At 42.2% G+C, this 21074-nt stretch overlaps 2 protein-coding genes and 1 non-coding gene across 12 annotated transcripts in view; 2 read left to right on the top strand and 1 right to left on the bottom strand.

Annotated features, from left to right (window-relative positions):
- The window catches only part of Znf106 (zinc finger protein 106), a 65313-nt gene extending 57462 nt beyond the window's left edge, over nt 1-7851 (top strand). For all 6 annotated transcript variants that reach the window (XM_046460935.2, XM_046460934.2, XM_046460932.2 and 3 more), the window contains 3 exons: nt 1058-1129; nt 3151-3297; nt 3921-7851. In XM_046460935.2, coding sequence (XP_046316891.1) covers nt 1058-1129; nt 3151-3297; nt 3921-3977 — 276 coding nt within the window. In that variant the 3' untranslated portion in view covers nt 3978-7851. The remainder of the gene's footprint in view (nt 1-1057; nt 1130-3150; nt 3298-3920) is intronic.
- A 1006-nt stretch (nt 7852-8857) lies between these two features.
- Capn3 (calpain 3) overlaps nt 8858-21074 on the bottom strand; it is a 43411-nt gene continuing 31194 nt past the window's right edge. For 3 of the 5 annotated variants that reach the window (XM_046460825.2, XM_058584719.1, XM_058584720.1), the window contains 12 exons: nt 19498-19667; nt 19180-19191; nt 18344-18552; nt 17471-17507; nt 11915-11992; nt 11467-11524; nt 11319-11383; nt 10766-10834; nt 10601-10679; nt 10276-10392; nt 9935-9993; nt 8858-9461 (listed from right to left, as the gene is read on the bottom strand). In XM_046460825.2, the coding sequence (XP_046316781.1) occupies nt 9435-9461; nt 9935-9993; nt 10276-10392; nt 10601-10679; nt 10766-10834; nt 11319-11383; nt 11467-11524; nt 11915-11992; nt 17471-17507; nt 18344-18552; nt 19180-19191; nt 19498-19667 (980 nt within the window). In that variant the 3' untranslated portion in view covers nt 8858-9434. Of the gene's footprint in view, nt 9462-9934; nt 9994-10275; nt 10393-10600; nt 10680-10765; nt 10835-11318; nt 11384-11466; nt 11525-11914; nt 11993-12949; nt 13064-15473; nt 15492-17470; nt 17508-18343; nt 18553-19179; nt 19192-19497; nt 19668-21074 lie in introns of all 5 variants that reach the window. The other 2 variants (XM_046460824.2, XM_046460823.2) reach the window with 2 other exon arrangements.
- On the top strand, nt 14866-14938 carry Trnas-uga (transfer RNA serine (anticodon UGA)). Its single transcript has one exon. It is a non-coding gene; the product is annotated as a tRNA-Ser (tRNA).

Genomic DNA, 21074 nt, shown 5'->3' with positions numbered 1-21074 from the left:
CACCTAGCACGTGCGAGGCCCTGGGTTCTATCCTCAGCACCACACAAAAATAAATAAATAGAATAAAGATATTGTGTCCAACCACAAATATATATCTATATCTATATATATATATATATTAAGTGGAAGCTAATTCTCTTAACCTTGCTAAACCTTCATGTATTTTATTTTGGTCTAAATTGTGGGGTTGAGCCAGGATGGATATTTTTCAAACTCAAAGAGTTTTGAAAGAGTATTGAACCCTTTCCTGCAATGAATTGAAAGAGTATTTTTCAAAGAGTATTGAACCCTTTCCTGCAATGAAATGCAGATGCCTAATAAGCAACACCAGTTAGAAATCAGAGCTACCTGGGTTGAAGAATAAGTAAGTGTTGCCAGGTGTGGTGGTGCACGCTTGTAATCCCAGCAGCTCAGAAGGCTAAGGCAGGAGGATTGTCAGTTCACAGCCAGCCTCAGCAATTTAGTGAACCCTAAGCAACTCAGCAAGACCCTGTCTCTAAATAAAATATTAAAAAGGGCTGGGAATGTGGCTCAGTGGTTAACCACCCCTGGGTTCAAAAAAAAGGTAAATGCCCTCTGAGTCTTGCCAGGCTTGCTCTCAGCCACAGTCCCAAGAGTGGCTCCCATTCTAGTACTCTGGAGCTTATTTTGCTTTAGGTTTGTATTTTCTTTTAACTCTTTTTTTTTTTTTTTTTTTTTAAGAGAGAGAGAAATTTTTTTAATATTTATTTTTTAGTTTTCGGCAGACACAACATCTTTGTTTGTATGTGGTGCTGAGGATTGAACCTGGGCTGCACACATGCCAGGCGAGCGCGCTTCCACTTGAGCCACATCCCCAGCCCCAATTTTTTTTTTTTATTAGGTGTAGATGAACACAACACAATGCCTTTATTTTTATGTGGTGCTGAGGATCGAACCCAGGTCCCGCCCATGCTAGGCGAGCGCTCTACCGCTGAGCCACAATCCCAACCCCATCTTTTAATTCTTATTTTAAAGGTGTTTTGTAGTTGTTTCTTTGTGTATATTTTGATCCAGTGTTATAAATCTCTTTCTCTAGATTTATACTGGCTGTTATGATGGCAGTATTCAGGCTGTGAGACTAAATCTGATGCAGAATTACCGCTGTTGGGTAAGCATTGAAATTGTTCCTGTCACCGGACCTAGGAATTGCTTAACTCTAGGCTAGTTTATAGATTTTCATTATCATTAGTATAGCATTTTTGTATTTGAGCATCTACTTTTTGCCTTTTACTGTAGGACAAGGAAGCTATTTTAAGAATCATACATAAAATGCTTATACTTCTTTAATGAAAAGTCTTTCAAGATTAGATAATATCAACTATATCAAAAGTATATGAAGTAAAAGCAGAAGTGGTTTTTTGTGGTTTTTTTTTCTTTTCCTTTTTGTGACCTGTCCCTCTACTACACATACTTCTTAGGGATTATAAATGTTTAATCGCTTGGTTTATATCCTCATTGGTTTCTGAGGAATAAGTAAGTAAAAATTTGTAGTCTTAAAGTTATAAACCTCAGTTCACCAACCTAAATTTTATTTTGGTAAAGGGGCCAATGATTAGCCCTTAAAACTTATTTGATGTCTGACTTTAGGCTTATCCACAGCCTAATTACTTTTCAGCTTTTTTATGTATTGCTGTCTTTTTCTATTTTGCCAGTGAAGGTAAGCAAAATCTAGTACAATAAGATCCAGAGGTGGTGGTGCACACATGTAATCCCAGCAGATCAGGTGGCTAAGGTAGAAGGACACAAGTTCAATGCCAGCTTTAGCAACTTAGTTAGATTAATCTCAGAATAAAAAATAAATAAGACCTGGGGATGTGCCTCAGTGGTTAAGCATCCTAAGTTTAATTCCTTGTATAAAAAATATATATATAGGGGCTGGGATTGTAGCTCAGTGGTAGAGCGCTCGCCTAGCACATGTGAGGCCCTGGGTTCGATCCTCAGCACCACATAAAAATAAATAAATAAAATAAAGGCATTGTGTCCAACTACACCTAAAAAATAAATACTTTAAAAAACATATATATGTGTGTGTCTATGTATATATATGTGTGTGTGTGTATGTGTATATATATATATGTATATGTACGTGTGTGTGTGTGTGTGTGTGTGTATATATGGTGGGATGGAATAGTCTAACAATGGGAAATCTAAAAATTTGCATTACTTTTTAGAAATAAATTGTTAGATTAGAGCTATAAGGTTTATTACAAACAAATTACAGGGAAAATGCCAAGCCAGTTTTTATGCTTTTCTGACTAATAATGAAAATGAGCCACATTTACAAGTAAAGTTACACTTTTAAATAAAAGTAGGTAATAAGGGGCTGGGGATGTGGCTCAGTGGTGGAGTGCTCACCTAGCATGCATGAGGCACTGGGTTCGATCCTCAGCACCACATACAAACAAAGATGTTGTGTCCGCCAAAAACTAAATAATAAATATTAAAAATTCTCTCTCTCTCTCTCTCTCTCAAAAAAAAACAAAAAAAAATGTGTCCACCTAAAACTAAAAATACATAAATAAATAATTTTTTTAAGTAGGTAAAGATTATGATTCAAATGATAAAACATGAGAAAAGTCAGGCTTCCATGACAACAAATATTTCCACAAATGTAGTTTTCTTTATAAGACATTTTTATTTCCAAGTTTACAAGTCATCAGTTCTTAGGATTATTAAACATATCCTTTTTAGTATTACAGGAAAACTATTTACCTTTTGTAATAAATAGTCTAAGATCGAAATTCTGTTTTATGATGGCAAGGTCAAGACTATGATTTGAACTGTTGCTTGTTCATTTATATATATTTGCTAATTTTTTCCCTAACAAGATGTAATGGCTACCTTAGTGTTTTATCTTCTCAAAATACCAAAGTATCAAAAGACTTCTCAGTCCTTCGGGGTCCTCATTATATTGATAATTTGGTTGCCTCTGGCCCTGCTATGTTTATAGCCAAAAATAAAAAATAAGGGGTGTACTTTTTGCTTCCGTAGTATTTATGGGATAAAACAAGGGATGTTGTGATCATATGTTTACTGTGTTCTTTCTGTTTTTTGTTGTTTTGGGGTGTTTTGTTTTGTTTTTTTACTGTGCTTTTCTTTACCTAGTCTCCTCATTCTCTTCCTTTGCAGTGGCATGGTTGCTCTCTGATATTTGGTGTTATAGATCACTTAAAACAACATTTGCTGACTGATCACACTAATCCGAACTTTCAGACTCTGAAATGTCGCTGGAAGAACTGTGATGCTTTTTTCACTGCTAGGAAAGGATCCAAGCAGGTACATGAGTGGGATTCAAGGTTAACTGGGGTTTAGACTGCTCAGAGCAGAGGCTGGCAAATCTTTACTTTATTGAAATTATGGACACTCTTAATAAATAGGAGGAGGGCTGAGGAATTTCTTTTTATTATTCAGAGACTTGGGGAATAATTCAATGAGATTTTCAAAGTAATTATGTAGGTTTTGAGAAAGAGCTTAGGGGAATGTTTTCAGATGTTTCAAATCAATAACGGAACTTCCTGTGTTAGGACAAGAACTCCTTTTTTTTTTTTTTTAAGAGAGAGAGAGAGAATTTTTTAATATTTATTTTTAGTTTTTGGTGGACACAACATCTTTATTTTTATGTGGTGCTGAGGATCGAACCCAGCGCCCCATGCATGCCAGGCGAGCACATTACCACTTGAGCCACATCCCCAGCCCCCAGGACAAGAACTCTTAACACAAGAGTTTTTTTAAGTCCATAAGTGCATACTTTCATATAAATTAGCAAAGTGCCAGCTCCTAACTGCCTTCAGGTATGAATCCCATATAAAACCTATTTTATATAATGGCTTAACTTGGCTTTGGCTTTCTTCTGTTCTATCACCAACTTGTCTCTCATAGCCCTTCTCCCTTTTCCTCAGGATGCTGCAGGACACATTGAACGACATGCTGAAGATGACAGCAAAATTGATTCATGAAGTTTTTTGCCTCCCATGTTGGGAAGTCATTACATTAATAGTTGAACTGTTTTCACATAGGCCCCTCACACTAGCCACTGTCTTCCTTTCTCCAGTGAAATGGGGAAGGAGAAAGTGGGTTAGCAGTCAGGCTAACAACTAGCATAAGTCTGGGCAGCTCTGTGGGATGATAGAGTACACTTCAAGTTCATGCTGGAGGGTTTAAACAGTCAAACAGATTTTAAGGAACCACCCTCTGTGACTGCATGACATTTAGTGATTTATGCTGCTACCATTCTTCAGATGTTCATTAAAGATCCAGATCTTAGTTGGTTACCTAGTGTGACCCTAATCATACAAACATATTTTGTTGATTTCAGTTTGTGATTTTAAGTGTATGTTCTTATGATGGTTTAGACCTGTAGTCAGGCTTTTAAATACATTTTGTTCAAATGCTAGGTTTTCAGGATTAGTTTTAATTTCTCCAGTTAAAACAACTGGATATTTAAATTGTAAGCAAATCATTTCCTTTCTTAAAAATTATGTGCAGTGTGTTTCACTATTCACCCGCTTTGTAGATGGACAGAACTGACTTTAAATGCTAACGGACACACAGATTTTTTATAAATAGCTAGAATAATTGCTCTGTTCACTATTTTAGAAATTCAAATATTTAAGTCCCATTATGTAAGTCCTTACAAGTTGCTTTCCCTAGTGAACTTCAGTGCAAATTTTGATAAAGTGCTCAGTGTGAAGAAACGTGCCAACCTAATGTCTGTCTACTTTTCTGTTTTGCTGTTAGACCTGGGTGCTGCTCACTGCTACAGATATTTTCAGGCTGTTTGAACTGGAGGTGTATATTTGTCTCCCCAAATTTCTGACTCTCCAAACTTCTTGTGGGTTTGAAACCTTTTGGTTTACTTTATTGCCTACCCCCATCTCTTACTGTTGAACCCAGACTGATGGCAACCATCAAGTATTCCTTTGGACTCACAGAGTGATTTCAACCCAACTGCAGCACCCAATATGGGAGAGTTAGAATAAAGCATCTGGATATAATTTTTACGGCCTCAGGCAGGCTTATTAGAGACTTATTTCTGAAGCCAGTGTCTTTAGTTTCACTTCCCTGCTAGCTGGGAGAGGAGAGGGTTATGGTGAAAGGAAAGGCTGTGTCCATTGGGAACATCCAAATCACCAAAGACTTAGTGGAACTGCTTTGTTTCTAGATTTTCTCTAGACTCTTACCAGTAAAGCTATACATATATTACTTTCTAACCTTTTGTTTCTGAATTCTCAAAACTCAGATTCTTCAGAGAGGCCAAGAAAAGGAGGGGGAGAAGCCCTTTCACTTACTGAGCTACAGGGTGTGTGACACCTGCAGTTTCTTAGGATTGCCAGCATCCAAGTTTATCCCGTTAGTGCACATGTCTTTGAGTATCCTTCCCTCAAGTTCCAGAGCAGGGGCTTCCCCAGGGGCTCATAGACAGGTGCAAGAGGGGCTGAAACTCCCCTGAAATTGTATACAAGACTAAGAATGTGTTTTGGTTTTTTTCCAGGAAAGGTTCTAGTGGTTGTTACTGGATCCAGAAAATGTTAAGAACTAATGTAGGAGCTACTACCAGATAATGGATGGCTCCACAAGCTATTTCTGTGCTTGTGAGTGGACAACTCTTGTTAACCACATATTTAGGTTTGCATGATGCTGTATAGAGAACAGAGAAGATCCTCTTGATAAAGTATATTTGCACTGTTTCTGTGTGGGATTAAAAGCTTTTCCTACCTCTCACCTCCATTTCCTGTAAGGGTAACCAGAGAAACCACACTGTTCCAAGCTTGGAAATAGTAATTTCCAGGAAAGTCTTTTGGGATTTGTTGCTAAACCTGGTCTTTTTCTCTGAACTGCAGTGACTGCATTTCCACATTGGCAGGGCAGTGTGCTAAGAAAGCCTGGTGCATAGGTGCTCTGTTCTGCCCAAGGATGTGTCTGAAACAACCATGGTGGAACTTTTGTATAGCAGGAAAGGGGAATGTAAAGTGTTGGGCAGTCAAGGGGAACTTTTGAGGGTATTGCAGACTGTAGGATAGGTAAGAAGTGTGATTTGGATTTAACTTGGTAGACTCATGTGCATGTATCTGCCTCTGGATATGCATGTGTGAAAGTTCCTTTGTATGCATATATATGGGTGGGCACCTGTGCTTGTGATATTTTTTATTTCACAAAAGATTTCTTTGAAAAAGTGGTAGTAATGTGTTCATTTCAAGAACATGTGATATTCTAACATCAGGTTCAAGTGTTATCTAGAATGAACTGTCTAGCCCTCTGTTGAGAAATAAAGGGGACCATAAGCATTTCAGTTGTTTATGGTTGTGTTATCACCTTTAAGCGCCTTAAGTTATGCAAAACTTCCGCTGTTTTTTAAGTTCTCCATGATATTGTTATAGCTGTCGCTTCTTTCCCCTTACAGAAGAGCTGTGGCTCAGGGTCTGTGCTGATTCTGCTGTTTAGAGGCTTCAAGAGGAAGGACATAGTTTAACAACCTGACAGAACAGGCACATTTCTTATAAGTAATTGGAGGCCATTTGTAGAATGTGATTTTTAATTGTTTGTGCCTATTCTAACAGCTCAGAGCCAAGAAAACCATAAATTATTTTAGAAAGGCTGTTGAAGATCTTTCTTCTGTTAAAGATTTATATGCCCTTGAGCTGCTCCAGCACCCTTGGTTTCAGATTTTTTAAATATTGAATATGGATAAGAATGAAACACTTGACTGCTAAAATGTTTATACTAGCATATGCTAATGTTTTAATGGCGGTTCTGATAAAATATCAGTCGCTTCAAATTTTATGCAAAAGTTTAATTAAATTCAAAATATATTTTGGCATATTCCTCAGTTACAAAACAAACAGTGGAAACAAAAAGAGTGAAGAGTTATCTTGACCTGATGTTATTCAAATTTGAGAGCAAGTCATTACTTTTACACTCCTTCTTTGGTGGGGAAAAAATTCTAAGAATTAGAAGTTGAGTGTTTAGCTCATTACCTACATACAGTTTATAGACAAAACTGTTTCTGCTTAAGTGATTATTTGCTTAATAAAAGTTTCACTTTGCTGTTTTTTCTGAACAACTTTAGTGACTTAGGCATGTGGCCAGTTTGGTGGGAGTAGAGGAATGGCATGGTATTTTTAATGGAAGAGAATTCATTGGAAAAGACTGAAGTATATTGTAAAGTGGGATTTGGACAGCCTGTACACTCTGGTTTGCTCAAATAATTGCAGTTTACGTAGGCTTTCTTCTAAATTTTGATCCTGTTACCTAAAGGAGAGCTCCTAGCATTATTATGAAGGCCGCACCTGCCACTTTTTATAAAACAGTGGTTTTATCCCTGCCACAAGTCAGTAGGACCCTCAGGGTTTAAGAGAAGAGATCTTATGGATAGGAAAGAGGCTGTGATGGAGGGAATTTGGGCTGTGAGTTCCATACAAGTGGATGAGGAATCCTCATTTAAACCAGACCTACTGTTATAGACACCAGCTTCTAACTTCACCTTCAACCCAACTATGACCTGCTGGGTCATATAGTGACTGAAGTTTCCCAGAGTTACTCTAAATTTAAGATAGTACACCAGTGAATTGGGTACAGAGGGGGTCAAGAAAGGCTGTTGAAGATCTTTCTCCTGTTAAAGATAAATATATGCCCTAGAGCTGCTCCAGCACCCTTGGTTTCAGATTTTTTAAATATTGAATATGGATAAGAATGAAATACTTGACCGCAGAAATGTTTATAAGCAAATAGCCTAGTCTTCTTACGTTTTGGTATAAAGCTGTGAACTTCATAACTTTGTAAAGCAAGATATAAAGCAAATACGAGAGGAAAATAAAGTAATTTTACTAATCAGCTGTTTACTTTTGTTACCTTGTCTGCATATTCGTAGTCAACCCTTTCATGTTGGCTAGAGAAAAGGGAAATTAGGTGGAAAACACAAGATGCTTATATCATACTACCACTAATATATATCCCCCCTTGGTCTTTCCCACAAATATTATTCTTAATTTTTACTTTTACATCTTATGTCAAAATTTATCCTAGATAGAATTATAAAATGCTTAAAATTTTTAAACCTAAATACATTGAAATAAGTGAGAAAAAATCACATTAAAATTACATTTAATATATGGTTTCATAATTATGTACAACATACAGTTCAGTGGTAGGGCATGAGGCCCTGAGTTCAAGCTGTAGCACTGTTCCCACCCCAAAATTTTACATAATATGTTCTTTATTTTTTATGTCCAATATTCCAGCAGTTATTCCCCTTCTTCGTTATATGTATTAGGAACTATCTGAATGATTCCTATGCTCAAGAAATTTTAATAGCCAGGCATAAGGGCTCATGCCTGTAATCCTAGTGGCTTGGGAGGCTGAGGCAGGAGGATCAAGAGTTCAAAGCCAGCCTCAGCATCTTAGTGAGGCACTAAGCAACTCAGTGAGATCCTATCTCTAAAATATTTTTTTTTAAAGGCCAGGGATGTAGCTCAGTGGTAAAGTGCCCCTAAGTTCAATCCCTAGTAACAAAACAAAAAAAGCAATATATGTGACTTTTTTTTTCCCCTGGGGATGAAAAAAAGTGCAAGGGGCACTTTACCACGAGGCTTTTTATTTTTTGAGATAGGGCCTAAGTTGCTGAGGCTGGCTTTGGACTTGCAGTCTTGCCTCAGCCTCCCAAATCACTGGGATTACAGGCGTGCACCACTGTGCCTAGCAATGACTTAAGTAGGGCTTGAGGTTTTGTGTTTGTTTTTCCATTTTCTATTCTGAGACTAGGGCTTTCTGTAGGTGATTGAGGGCATAATTAGAATGCATTCAGCCCTGCTGGTCTACACACAACAAAACAAAACAGTGGAACCAGCTGTACACGTGCCTTTATTTAGATCAGTTGTTTTTGTTTTTTTTTTCCAGAATGCAGCCAAACATGTGTCTGAAAACCCAAAGTATCCAACCCTATTCCACTGGATCAGTTTACCCCAGAGAGGCCCATTCTAAACTGGCAGACCCAAGTGAAAATTTGGTTACTGTCCTATGGATGGGAGAGTATAAAGGTGAGAGGGCTCCAGCACGAGTGAGTGGCAAGTGCAATTGGCAGATGCTTCTGCAAAAGCCTTAGTGCAAGCTAAGGGGGTAGCATTTGCCTCAGAGCTGAGGCAGCTCAGAATCAGCCAACCTTGGATAGGTAGGCTACACAGCTGAGGCAGACACTTGCCTTCATGTGGCAAAGGAACAAAGTTGTTTTCCCAAGGGTCAGGCTAGACATGACAGATCGAGACAGTATAGAGCAAAGTGGAGGCGGAACAAAACCAAAGAGGTGCCTGGAAGCATGCTGATGTAGCTACTGGATCCTTTGAGGTAAATGACTCTAGCTATATTGGGTGAAATTGAAATCCTGAGTGATCTTGCATGGCCTTGGATGAGGCCAGCCTGGTTCAAGCATACATAGTGAGCTGTAGCCACTGAAAGAAGAAGTCCCAAGATCAGAATGTAGACAAGAAAAGGAAACCCCAGCCCTAGGAATCTTATGGGATGGGGGAAAAGGAACAGACCAGAAAGGTAACACGTTTTCCAACATAAAATTATTTGGGAAGCTGAGGCCCCTTGTGAGCCTCTGCTAAGTATATGTGTCCTGTGGACTACCTTCCCCACCAGACTTCCTTCCTGTCCCATCCCACCACTACCATTTGGAAGTGAGGAGCAGAGTGGGTCCATTTCTGCCTCATTAACTGCCCACCTTGAATTTTTTTAAACATTTAAAGAATATTTTTAGTTGTAGATGGACACAATACCTTTATTTTTATGGGGTGCTGAGGATTAAACCCAGGGCCTCACAAGTGCTAAGCAGGCACTCTACCACTGAGCTACAACCCCAGTCCCATCCAACTTGAATTTTATGGTGCAGGGTCAGTGTGCTGCATCTGTTATGCTTTACCTCTAGAACATTGAGTTTGATGATACCGTCTCCATCCTTGTCAAATGCATTAAAAGCTCCTGTGTAAAAGAAAACACAGGCCAGAGGCCTGTTACAGGCTCACTCCAACTTCACTACTCAATTTTCTTAAGAGGACCACGTGTTTTTAAGAGGATTATCTGCAGGCAGAGCATCACCAGTAACCCTTCCTTTGCCGTCCTTTTCTAGGTCTAAAGAGGCTTTGGCCTTTGTTCAGCCTGGACAGAGTAGACTGGAAGATTATCTGGCTTCCTATTGCCAGAGCTATCCCGTGGGAGGGGGCTGGAAGTACTCTAGAGAGCAGAAGGGCAGCCCCCACTTACTGAACATGCCCTCCAGCCTGACGAAGCAGCAGATGAAACTGTCGAAGTCAATGTTCATGCGTTTGTCTGCGTACCGCATGGTAATGATGTCATAGAGCTGGCTGTTGAGGTGGAATCCTGTGAAGGGGCAGGATAGAGGAGAAAAGTGAAACTGGAATTCTTAGACCCCATTCTATTTCCTCTAACCCTTTAGGCATATTGTCCTCAAAAATGGAAATGAGAAACTTTCCTTTCTTTAGTAGGGTCCTAGTAGCCTAGTCCCCTCTCCCATTCCTACACCCACCAGTTAAGTCCACATGCCTGCCACCCCCTTTCTTCCCAGCACCTGCATCATTGACAGCATTTCTCATCTCATAGCTATTGATGGTGCCAGACTGGTCTGTGTCATAGTGTTTGAAGATTTTCTGGCAATAGAAAATTTGAGGAAGGTCACACACAATCCCTAAATCAACCCTCTTTTTCATTTCCACACTTCACGCTCTCATCACACCTGCCAGGTGTTGATCTTCTTCCATAGATGATGGAACTCTTGCAGGTTCAGCCTCCCAGATCCATCTGTCTGGAGGAGGAAGGTCAGGGCTACTGGCACATAGCAAAATCCCCCTGGACTGGGAGGGTGTGGCTAGGGGACTAGGGAAGGTAGCCCCATAGGAAGCCTCAACCTGAACTCCCCTACCCCCTGCCCTATCCTGCTATTAACCACCCTACCACCACCACCAATAAAGTTCCTGCAGGCTTCATAACAAGCCTGCCCTCTAAGGATCCTTCATGTTTAGATAGAATTTCAAGCAGGATCTCAGGCTTGAATTAAGAGCTGGGGATGTGGCCAGCCACAACCCAGTGTCCGTCCTTCTGATTCTTTTCAGACCAGTATACAGGATGTTCTGAGTCCAAAAAAAACCAAAACAACGCTTTCAGATGTTGAGTCAGGATCTCCTTCCCTGGGCCCAAATTTGGGCCCTCTGCCTGACTAGGCATCCCTGGTTTTCCTGGCTCCTGTGGGCAGACACCAAAGGGTTGGGAAGGGTTGACAGGAAGGATACATCCATGAGAGCAATCATGCTACGGCAAGACTCCAGCGTGAACCCTTGTGTCTTCAGATCCTTGTCTGGGGGCATGGAGAAGAATGAGGAACCACTTTCAGACAACTGGGCCCCTGCCCCTCCCCCACACCTAGTTTGAGTAGCTCACGCTTGTTCACAACTGTGTTAAGGACATTCTTGAGTTCATCTGCACAGATCTCCATGTCCTGAGGAGAAAAGGAGAAGAGTCCTGGTTCAAGAGTAAAGCAGCTGATAGAGCAGAGACTGCAAAATAAATCCCAGCTATTCGCTTTTGTGAAATCCCTGTTTTGATTCTGTTATGGGAAGCTGAGGCTTTTCTGAGGAAGATGGGGACAGACAATGCACCCTTAGCTGTATAGACCAGTGGGCAGCTAACACATAGGACAAAGGCCTCTGAGCTCCCCAGTGGATGTGTCAGTCCAAAACTCAAGGACTTGTAGGTTTCTGTCTGCATACATTCATGCCCAAAATCCAAAATGATGTCTACTTAACAATAATGAAAGAATGGTAATTTGAACAGTCAATCAAATAGAAAAGCAAGCTCCTGTGGGAGTCTTAGGGTTGGAAGTACTTACATCACCAGCTATCTGCTTGAAAATGCTGCGAAATTGCTGCTGTTCCTCACTTTCATAGTCTGTATTGCCAGGCCATGGCTGTAGAAAACAAAGGAAAACTGGTTCACAGGAATCAGGGATGGATGGATGAATTTTGAGGAAAGCTGCTTTTGGCCAAAGGAGCTGGAGTGCCCAAAACAGCCATAGGTGGCAGCTGGAGCTGGGCACAGGGCTAATGCTCTTCTTAGTTGAACATAGTAAGCTGGAGTGAGAATTATCTAGGCCTTAGTGGCTCTTCACTCCATACCTTGCTAGCCCTGACACCTGCAGCCAAAAGACACACTAGTAATGCTGACATGTAGACAGCCCCACTGATCCCACCCGACCCCCAAGCTAAAGCCTTCTCTACTGTTTTGAGCCCGTATATTTCAATCAATTAGGCCCCAAGCAGGTCAAAATTCTTCCAGCTGCCTCAGTCTCAAAGGATCCCCTCCTCCCCATTCCACTGTGTTGCTGCTCCAGGATAAGAGAACTCGGCTGTGGATTTTTCTGGGGACTTCTGCCCTTTAGCCTCACCTCCACTAAGGCTTATATGGCCACCTCTCCCTACTCCAGTAGAACCCTCCCCTGAGTTGTAGAGGACTCCATTTCTGATATCAGTTCCCCTACCTTTCTACTACTGTATCCCCCTCTTGTCAGGATTCAAAGACTAAAGACAGAAGTTGTTCGGTCTCAACTCTCAATCTGATTCTGTCTTACTCGGTCTTTTCCTCTACCGTCTGTTATTGTCCTGGCTGGATAATCTCCAGTGGGGAGGCTCAGACTGTAATTCCAGTCCTAGGACTAGTTTCATGTGGCAATAAACCCCAAGACATTCACCCAAATATCCCAAATTTTAGGGGAACTTGCTGAGAGAAAAGGTCAGTGGGACAAATCCAAACATTAGATGTTAAAAAGACACCCCCTGGAAACCCTTCCAGCCCCCATGTCCCCCCAAAGCATAGGAGGACCCCTGTTGTGTTCTAGCGACCCCATTCATGCCACATGCTCAGAAACCTGTGGGGATTTCTCTTGCTTATCAGGGCTTGTTTTGTCTTTGCCCTCCTCTGACTCCTGGTCCACACCCAGCTCCTTGTTGCTGTTTGCTCTGTCTGAAACGAAGATGATGGGCTGGAGAGAGGAGGGAAGTGGGGAGGGGCAGGAAGGAAGCAAGGATTACAGGCTGAGCAGGCACATTTAGGCAACCTCCCCCCGGAGCAGCTTTTTTCAGTGAGAAGAAAAGATCAGGGTCAGGAGCTCCTGAACCTCAGTTCAAGCTCCATCTCTGCCGCCAATAAGCTGTGCGACTAGGGAAAAGTTGCCAGGCCTCTGTGGACCTCAGATCTTCATTTTTTAATACCCACCCCATCTCTCATGGTAGTACAAAGGTGCAACAAGGTAAGTACATGTGAAAATGCTACCAATGTTATAACAGCATGATCTAGGGAAGTGATTTTCAAATATTTTAGACTTTTTTCCCCAAATGGAAATAACTTCAAATTCAATTTCCCCCAGAAGTCCTGTATAAATAAAGTCTTAAAAAAAGTTCCAGCTGGCCACAGTAGTGCATGCCTATAATCCCAGCTACTGGAGAGGCTGAGGCAGAAGGATGGTAAGTTTGAAGCCAGCTTCAACAACTTAAAGAAACCCTGTCTCAAAAAGAGCAGGGATTGTAGCTCAGTGGTACAGCACCCTGAGTTCAATCCCCAGTAAAACACACACACACACACACACACACACACACACAGAGCTTCTCTGGTTAACGAGGACAGCTCCTTTTCCTCCGTACCCACATCACCATGGTGGCTACTGAGGAACCTCCCATCAACCTCTGGGACTTTGTAGAGTGTAGACTGAAAGAATGATTAATGGTGTGGTCAAGGCATGATCAAAACACCAACTAGCCCTGTCCCTCACATAAGAAATACTTTCACTGGCCTGTTTACTCATCTATTAATGGGGATAGTAAAACTTGGGCTTTTCTCCTGACAGGGCTTTTGTGGAGATCAAAAGAGAATGTAAGTTATACTGCATGTAAAATTATACTGCAAAAATATTAAAAATGCTACAAAATGGGGCTGGGGATGTGGCTTAAGCCACATGGCATGTGCGCGGTGCTGGGTTCGATCCTCAGCACCACATAAAAATAAAAAAGATGTTGTGTCCACCGAAAACTAAAAAATAAATATTAAAAAATTCTCTCTCTCTCTCTCTCTCTCTCTAAAAAAATGCTACAAAAATATAAGGGATATTTTTAAGATATGCTCATGCAAAAGAATATGCGAAGGGTTGGAGAGCAGCTGCCATGTCATGCCAACATAGGTGGAAGATATTGCACCCATAGGCAAAGTCTGGGAAAGACTTAACTATAGGGTTTGGGGGCTGAGTGCAGAAAACAATAAAGTAAGCAGATTCTCAGAGCAGAAAAGCAACCTGACCCACCTCTGCCCCATTGTCTTTTCATGCTGCTTGTCAAGTGGGCAGGCCTACAACTACAGTTCCCCCAGCTTCAGCACCCAGCAGGCTCTGAAGGCCCCGGCTTGTTCTTTTAAGAAAGGGGCCTTGTCCAAGCAATTGAAGCTTGCAGGGATCCAAAGACAAGTGGAAGTTACAATCCGAAAAGGGATAAACGCCAGGAGACATGGTGCAGCCATGGAACATCCCTGCCAGAAACATGAATCCAGGCCCAAATAATGTGTGCTTAGACAACACAGACGTTGAGTATAAGAGGCTGGCACCAGAGAAGCGAGGGCAAGAAACAGGCCTTAGATGTAGTCTCCAGTTCTAGTTCCGCCACTCATTATGTGTTTATTTGGGGACAAGTCACCTTACTTGTCTGAACCTGTACCCTCACCTGTAAAAGGGGAATAAAAACAGCACCCACTGTTTAAATATTGTTATAAATAAAAAATCAAAAACCTAATTTTAGGGGCTGGGGCTGTAGCTCAGTGGTAGAGCGCTTGCCTTGAATGCATGAGGCCCTGGGTTCGATCCCCAGCACCACATAAAAATGAATAAATAAATAAAAATAAAGATATAAAAGAAACTAATTTTACCACCAGCACAGTGCTTGGTGACTGTTGGTTCTGGTCTGGGCCAGTCACTATAGTTGGAGAAACCCTGTGATGGACCCACTAGCATCCCCATAAATACTAGCACCAAACCTTGTCTGATGGCCTGTGGTGGGTGGTTCAGGGCACAGGTGGAGCCAGACCACTGGACTCCAAAGCTAGCTCTGCCTCTTCTTGGCTGTATGACCCTGGGCAAATTAGTTTGTCTGTACCTTTTCTTCCCCTCTAAAAATAGGGATAATAATGGTGCCAATCTCATAAGGTGGTTGTAAGGATTGAGTTAATCCATGGAATGCACCCAGCACAGTGTCTCCTCAGCAAGTATCAGCTGTCACTATTACACACTCAAGATCCCAGTAGGGGCACAGGGAAGGAGGGAGAGGAAGAGGCTAGTCTGGCGCATGCATCATAAGAGCATGCACACGCATGCACACACACAACTCTCTACCCACTCACCCCGTTACACCCACCTTGGTTTTTTTCTTTTTCTGCATAAGAAAAGGAAATAGTAAATGCAGAATAAGTGAAAAGCAAGTTGCCAGAATGGCTGGTGGCATTGGGCTTCCCTGCATCCTGATCCATACTTGGGGTAAGGCTCTGGGGTCCAGATATCTGGATTACTTTGTGTCAAAAAGGAAAAATAGGTGAAGGGAGGAGAGAATTCTTTTTCCACATCTATGTCTAGAGATGTGGCTGCTCTAGCTTTGTTTTAATAATCCACTATTGTTGAATATGGTCAGGGGAAGGGACCTTCTGGCTTTTTTTAATGAATTTGGTAGCTGATCATGGTAGCACACACCTATAATCCCAGTGACTCAGGAGGCTGAGGCAGGAGGATTCTGAGTTCAAGGTCAGCCTGTGCAATTTAGTGAAACCCTTTTTCAAAATAAAAAATAAAAAGGACTGGGGATGCAGCTCCGTGATAGAGTGCCCCTAGGTTCAATCTTGGGGTCAGGGGATAAGATTGGTTACTAAAACACTAAAAATGTGACTCACTCAAACTGACTTATAAATGATTTTGAATGACAGAAAAAAATCTTTTTAACTTTGGAGAAAACATTTAATGTATGGAGATTTGAAATTCAAGTTTGGGGCTTCTTTTGTAAAATTAGAGGGTCTAGTGGGCTATACTGGGCCTGGAATTCCCTATGGTAATAATTAGCTGAGCTAAGAGTGGCTGTTCTCTGCAGCCTCCAGATTGCCATAGTTGCTGCCACTCCAGTTGTCCCTCCAACACTGAAGCCAAGTGATATGTGAGAACTGCAGGCAAATATGGCAGTATTAGAGACAACCAAACCCCTACACCTGCTTGTTCTATTTCAGTTAGGTGACATGCCAACTCCCATAAGAATTTGAATGTACAACTTCTAATAAATCCTGTACATTGATTATAAGTGTATGAAGAATAATAATAGTACCAAATGCATATTTATTCTAAAACCAAATATCTGTCATGATTCTGAAAATCTGAGCACTAGCATAGGGTCAGAATCCTGACCCTCCCGACCAGGAAGACAGTTCAGTGGTCATTTGTCCTCCTATTGGCTCATGTCACACCCACTGAGCACAAGACGACTTTCTAACCAGAGCCCAAAGCCCCAAGGCAGACAGGATTTTCCTCAGTATGGAGATTCTAAGGCACAGCAACTCTGTGCTTCTGGTGTTAGGGTTCTCAGCCCTAGGGGCCTGCTTCAGCAAGGAGGTGGGGGGACCTAAATCTGGAGTCAGATTCTGGAATTGAGTTCTAGTCCTGCCTGTCAATTATGAACTCCATGAATGCAAGGAAGTCATTTAACCCTACTGAGCCTCTGCTTCCTTGATTCAAAGGCAGAGATAATAACCTCATCTACTTCTCAGAAAATTTGCAAGGATTAAGTGAGATACCATATAGAAAAGTACCTTACAAGTCGTAAAACGTGAATAATAACCTCCATTTGAGTGTCCATGTTGTACCAGACATTTCACACATGATCTTATTGATTTAAACCCCACAAAAGCATTGCCAGGCAATCATTATCATTATCCCCAATTTTCAGAGTAGGAAACTGAGTCATAGGGGTTCTATAATTGTCCAGGTCAGGTCACCCAGGCAATAGATCTGAAGGATCCAGGTTTTGAAACTGGGTCCAGAGGTGGTGCATTTCCTTTCCTCTATGCAAGAAATCCATTGTTTTCCAACTTCATAATCCAACATTGGCTGCAGTTCTTGTTGTCATCCTTTCCTATGGCCTTGTTTCCTTCCTCTAATTGTTCAAACTACTCCCCTTTTCCACATTTCCCAGTCCCTGAACTAACTAAATGGCCTTAGGACTATGAGACCCATTACTTCTGGCCATGCCTACTAGAAGTTGCTGTAACAATCCCCTCTGCCAATACCCACTCACCCCTCTATCCCAACCTGTTCCCTGCCTGAACTGGGGAAGCTGACCTTCTGACCCTTGTCACACATGAGGGCTAATCCACTCACCACTGGCCGATCCACGGAGATTGTATTTTCGACTTCCCTGTAAGAAACACAAACATGGTTTTCAGTGTCACCAGGAGCAAGCAGGAAGCAGATGGGGGATTTGCTCAGGTCATAAGGCTTCTTGGTGCCAAACTGGGACTAAAGAGAACTCCTGGAGCTAAACCTCTACCCCAGGAACCAGCCCCATGTAGGCACCATCCCCAATAGCCAAGCCCAACCACATGGCTTCTTGTTGGTATTGTCCAGAGCTCCCTAAAGGCATGACACAGCTACCTCCCCATGGATCTTGCACTTCTGATATAGATCAGAGTACGGCAGGGATTATCAACATATCCGTGGTGGGCAAGGATAGGATTGGCCTTACTAGCTTCCCTTGCTACACTAACCTAAAATTTCAATCATCTCCAACATTTCCTATACCTCTTCTTTATTTTGTTTTTATTCCTTTATCAACTCCCAAATCTAGCATACTACAGTGTGTGTATATTTTATATATATATATATATATATATATATATATATATATATATACACACATTTGTTATTGTTGTGGTTGTTATTTCCTATCCATTGTTTTTTTCACACCAGCTGTTAAAATTTCATGAAAGCGGGGATTTCTTTCTGTTTAATTCACCTCTCTATCCCTAATGCCTAGAAGACCAGAGACACAGTAGGTACTCAGTAAATATCTGCAAGATGAATGAACCAACAAATGAGGGAGAAGTGACGTAGGAGTGGGAAAGAGATGCAGACTGGCCAATATGGTCCCAGGGAACCTTGAATAAAACAATCCAATTGCTTCCTGCCTCCATTATGTGGAATGAGCCATGTAAGCTTTTAGGGATAGGAGGGGATAGTCAGGTTGTTACTCACTCAGATAGATTCCGCTTTTCAGAGAAGACCCGGAGGATGAATTCCCCCTCCTGATGGGGCTCATAGGTGGAGGGCACAATGACATACTCGCTGGGAGGCAGGCGGAAGCGCTGGGACACCTCCCGCATGTTAATGTAGGTTTTGCTCCTGGCCTTGGAGGCGTTATAGAGGAAGAAGTCCTTCTGCAGGTGCTGCTTGTTCCCATGCATCTGGGGGATAGAAGAGCCTGTGGAACCTGAGCCTCTTGGGAGGGCTGTCTTATCTGGTTCACAGTTCACTCCAGAGGTCCCTTCCCAACTCTGTGGTCACCCATTCACAGTCTCCCCCTACCTACTTCCAATTCCCAAGGCCTCAAATAGCTTAACATCACTGGAGCTCCCTACCTCACTTCCTCTTCCTTTTTTGTGGTGATTCAGAAGTGAAGGTCAAGTCTATTGTTCCCACACACAGGGCCACTTACCAGAACTGCTGCTTGTCTGCTCCGAATCCCCTCAGGCTGGGAAGGACCCCAAAGAAGCAGAGGGGCCTTGGCTGGGTTCTGAGGGAGGTGATTCCTCCATCCAACCCCTCAGAACATGTCTGTGTGACTCTGCTTGTGGGTGTGTAGTTGCATGGGTATGAGTATGTGAAGGTGTATGGTAAGAGGGAGAAAGTGCACATCTTGGGGGTGCAGTATCCTGAAGCACTTTCTCTGCAGATGAAATAATGTAGGCAGGGCCCTCTCCTATCATAGTTCTGCCCACAAACCCCACCAGGAAGCGTCTCGGTGAGCCACAGACAGACTCAGGACCCCCAGGGAATGCTGCACACAACTGCTGGCGCTGCCACTGCTATACCTCTTTGGGAACCTTGAGGAGAAACAGGAAAAAAAGACATATCAGATCTGAATGAGGATAAATACTTGGCAGAAGGGAAGGCCAGCAATGACAGAAATGCAGAATATGACTCCTCGTGAAGCAGGCCAGCCTGCCAGACCCAGCTCCTCTCTACGGCACCCCCTGGAATTTCCTGCTTGTTAACAAACACAAGTGAGCTTGATAACAGGAGTTCTGGGGTTCACTCTGTATTAGGGAAGCTAGAGGACCCTTTTGTCCCCCAAATCCTTCTTGCTACAAAGGTGTTTCCTGGACTGGAGCTGGTCAGGGATTGCATACCTCGTAGATGGCGAAGCCAATGGTGAAGAGATTGGCCCCCAGTTTCCGGTCCTTCCGCCTGTTCTTCTGCATCAGGGCCACCAGGAAGCTGCAGATCACTTCAGAGTCATCAGGGTCATCGTCCTCCTCCAGGAGCTTCAGGCGGTACTGTGGGTTGGTCCAGAAAGTGTCTATGTCCCCCAGAAAAGAAATGTATATTCAGATCTGCCTCTTAGAGAAAGGGCAGGAGGAAAAATGAGACAGACACCTTATTCATCTGTATCCACCATGTGATGATAAATTTAAGGTGCCAACTGGATTAAAGAACATCTAGAGAATTGGTAAAACATTATTTCTGAGTGTGTCTGTGAGTGTTAACAGAAGGAATTGGCTGTGTGTTGGTAGACTAAGTGGGGTGGGCACCCTCTGATCAGCTGGGGGCCCAGATAGGACAAGAATATGGCAAGAAAAGAATTCTCTCTCCCTCTCTCTAGTTGGGATACTCTCCTGTCCTTAGACATCATAATTCCAGGCTCTCTGACCTTTGGGCTCCAAGACTTATACCAGTATCATCACCACTCCCCCTGCCAGTTCCCTTCTTTGACCTTGGACAGAAAATTATACCACCAACTTCCCTGCTTCTCGGGCCTTCCAACTTGGACTGGACCACACTTACTGGCATCCAAGGGTCTCCAGCTTGCATATGGCATGTTGTGGGACTTCTCCGCTTTTATTATCATATAAGCCAATTCCCCTAATAAATCCTCTGTCTATCCATCCATCCATCTGTCTATCACCTATTCTATTGGTTCTTTTTCTCCAGAGGACCCTAATATGCCCTGCATCTAGGTGCTTAATAAATATTTGTTGAAAACATGATTTAAGTATTTGTCTAAATATTTGGTGGGTGGAGTCTCTACTTTTATCAGATGGAACCACACTGATTGGATGTGTAGTTTCTCTTTTTCTCTGAACTCTGATTTTCAGTCTTTGCTGATGGCTTTGCTTTCCTTACCTGCACCACAAATGTTGTTGAGCCCTGGGATCTAGTTCTAGACCTCTCCTCTCATCTCCTGTCTCCCTAGGCAATCTTCCCCAATTCCACTTTTTAATTGTTCCCTCTACACTGATGGCACCTGAGCCAGTCTCTCTTCTGACTCTCTTCTTTCCTTCCTTTTCTCTCTCCCTTCCTTCCTCAAACATTTAAGAGTTCTTATCATGTAATTCTCTAATAAAATTTATTTATTTCTTTATTTTTGTGGCGCTGGGGATTGAACCCAGGCAGGGCCTTGGGCATGTAAGGCAAGCACTCTACCAACTGAACTATATCCCTAGCCCAATACAAATCTTCATCTGAATATTGGATAGGGACCTCAAACTTGCCATGTCCCAAATTAAAGTCCTCTTCTCATAACCTCACAACCAATCCATCTAAAACAAACAACATGCTGATATTTTTTCCCCCTCAGTGTGTCTTCTATTGTCTTATATTGCAATGTTGACATCATCTGCTCAGGTCCCTACACTGGGAATCAACCAACCAATCTACCTTCCTTTCTTTCTCTTTCTTTTTTTCCCCCCTTTTTACTGGGGATTGA

Source organism: Marmota monax, unplaced genomic scaffold, assembly GCF_021218885.2.
Source record: "Marmota monax isolate L192 unplaced genomic scaffold, Marmota_monax_Labrador192_F-V1.1 WCK01_AAM20220418_F8-fsc00001, whole genome shotgun sequence".
In the NCBI taxonomy this organism is placed as follows: domain Eukaryota; kingdom Metazoa; phylum Chordata; class Mammalia; order Rodentia; family Sciuridae; genus Marmota; species Marmota monax.
This window is presented reverse-complemented; position numbering and strand designations above follow the sequence as displayed.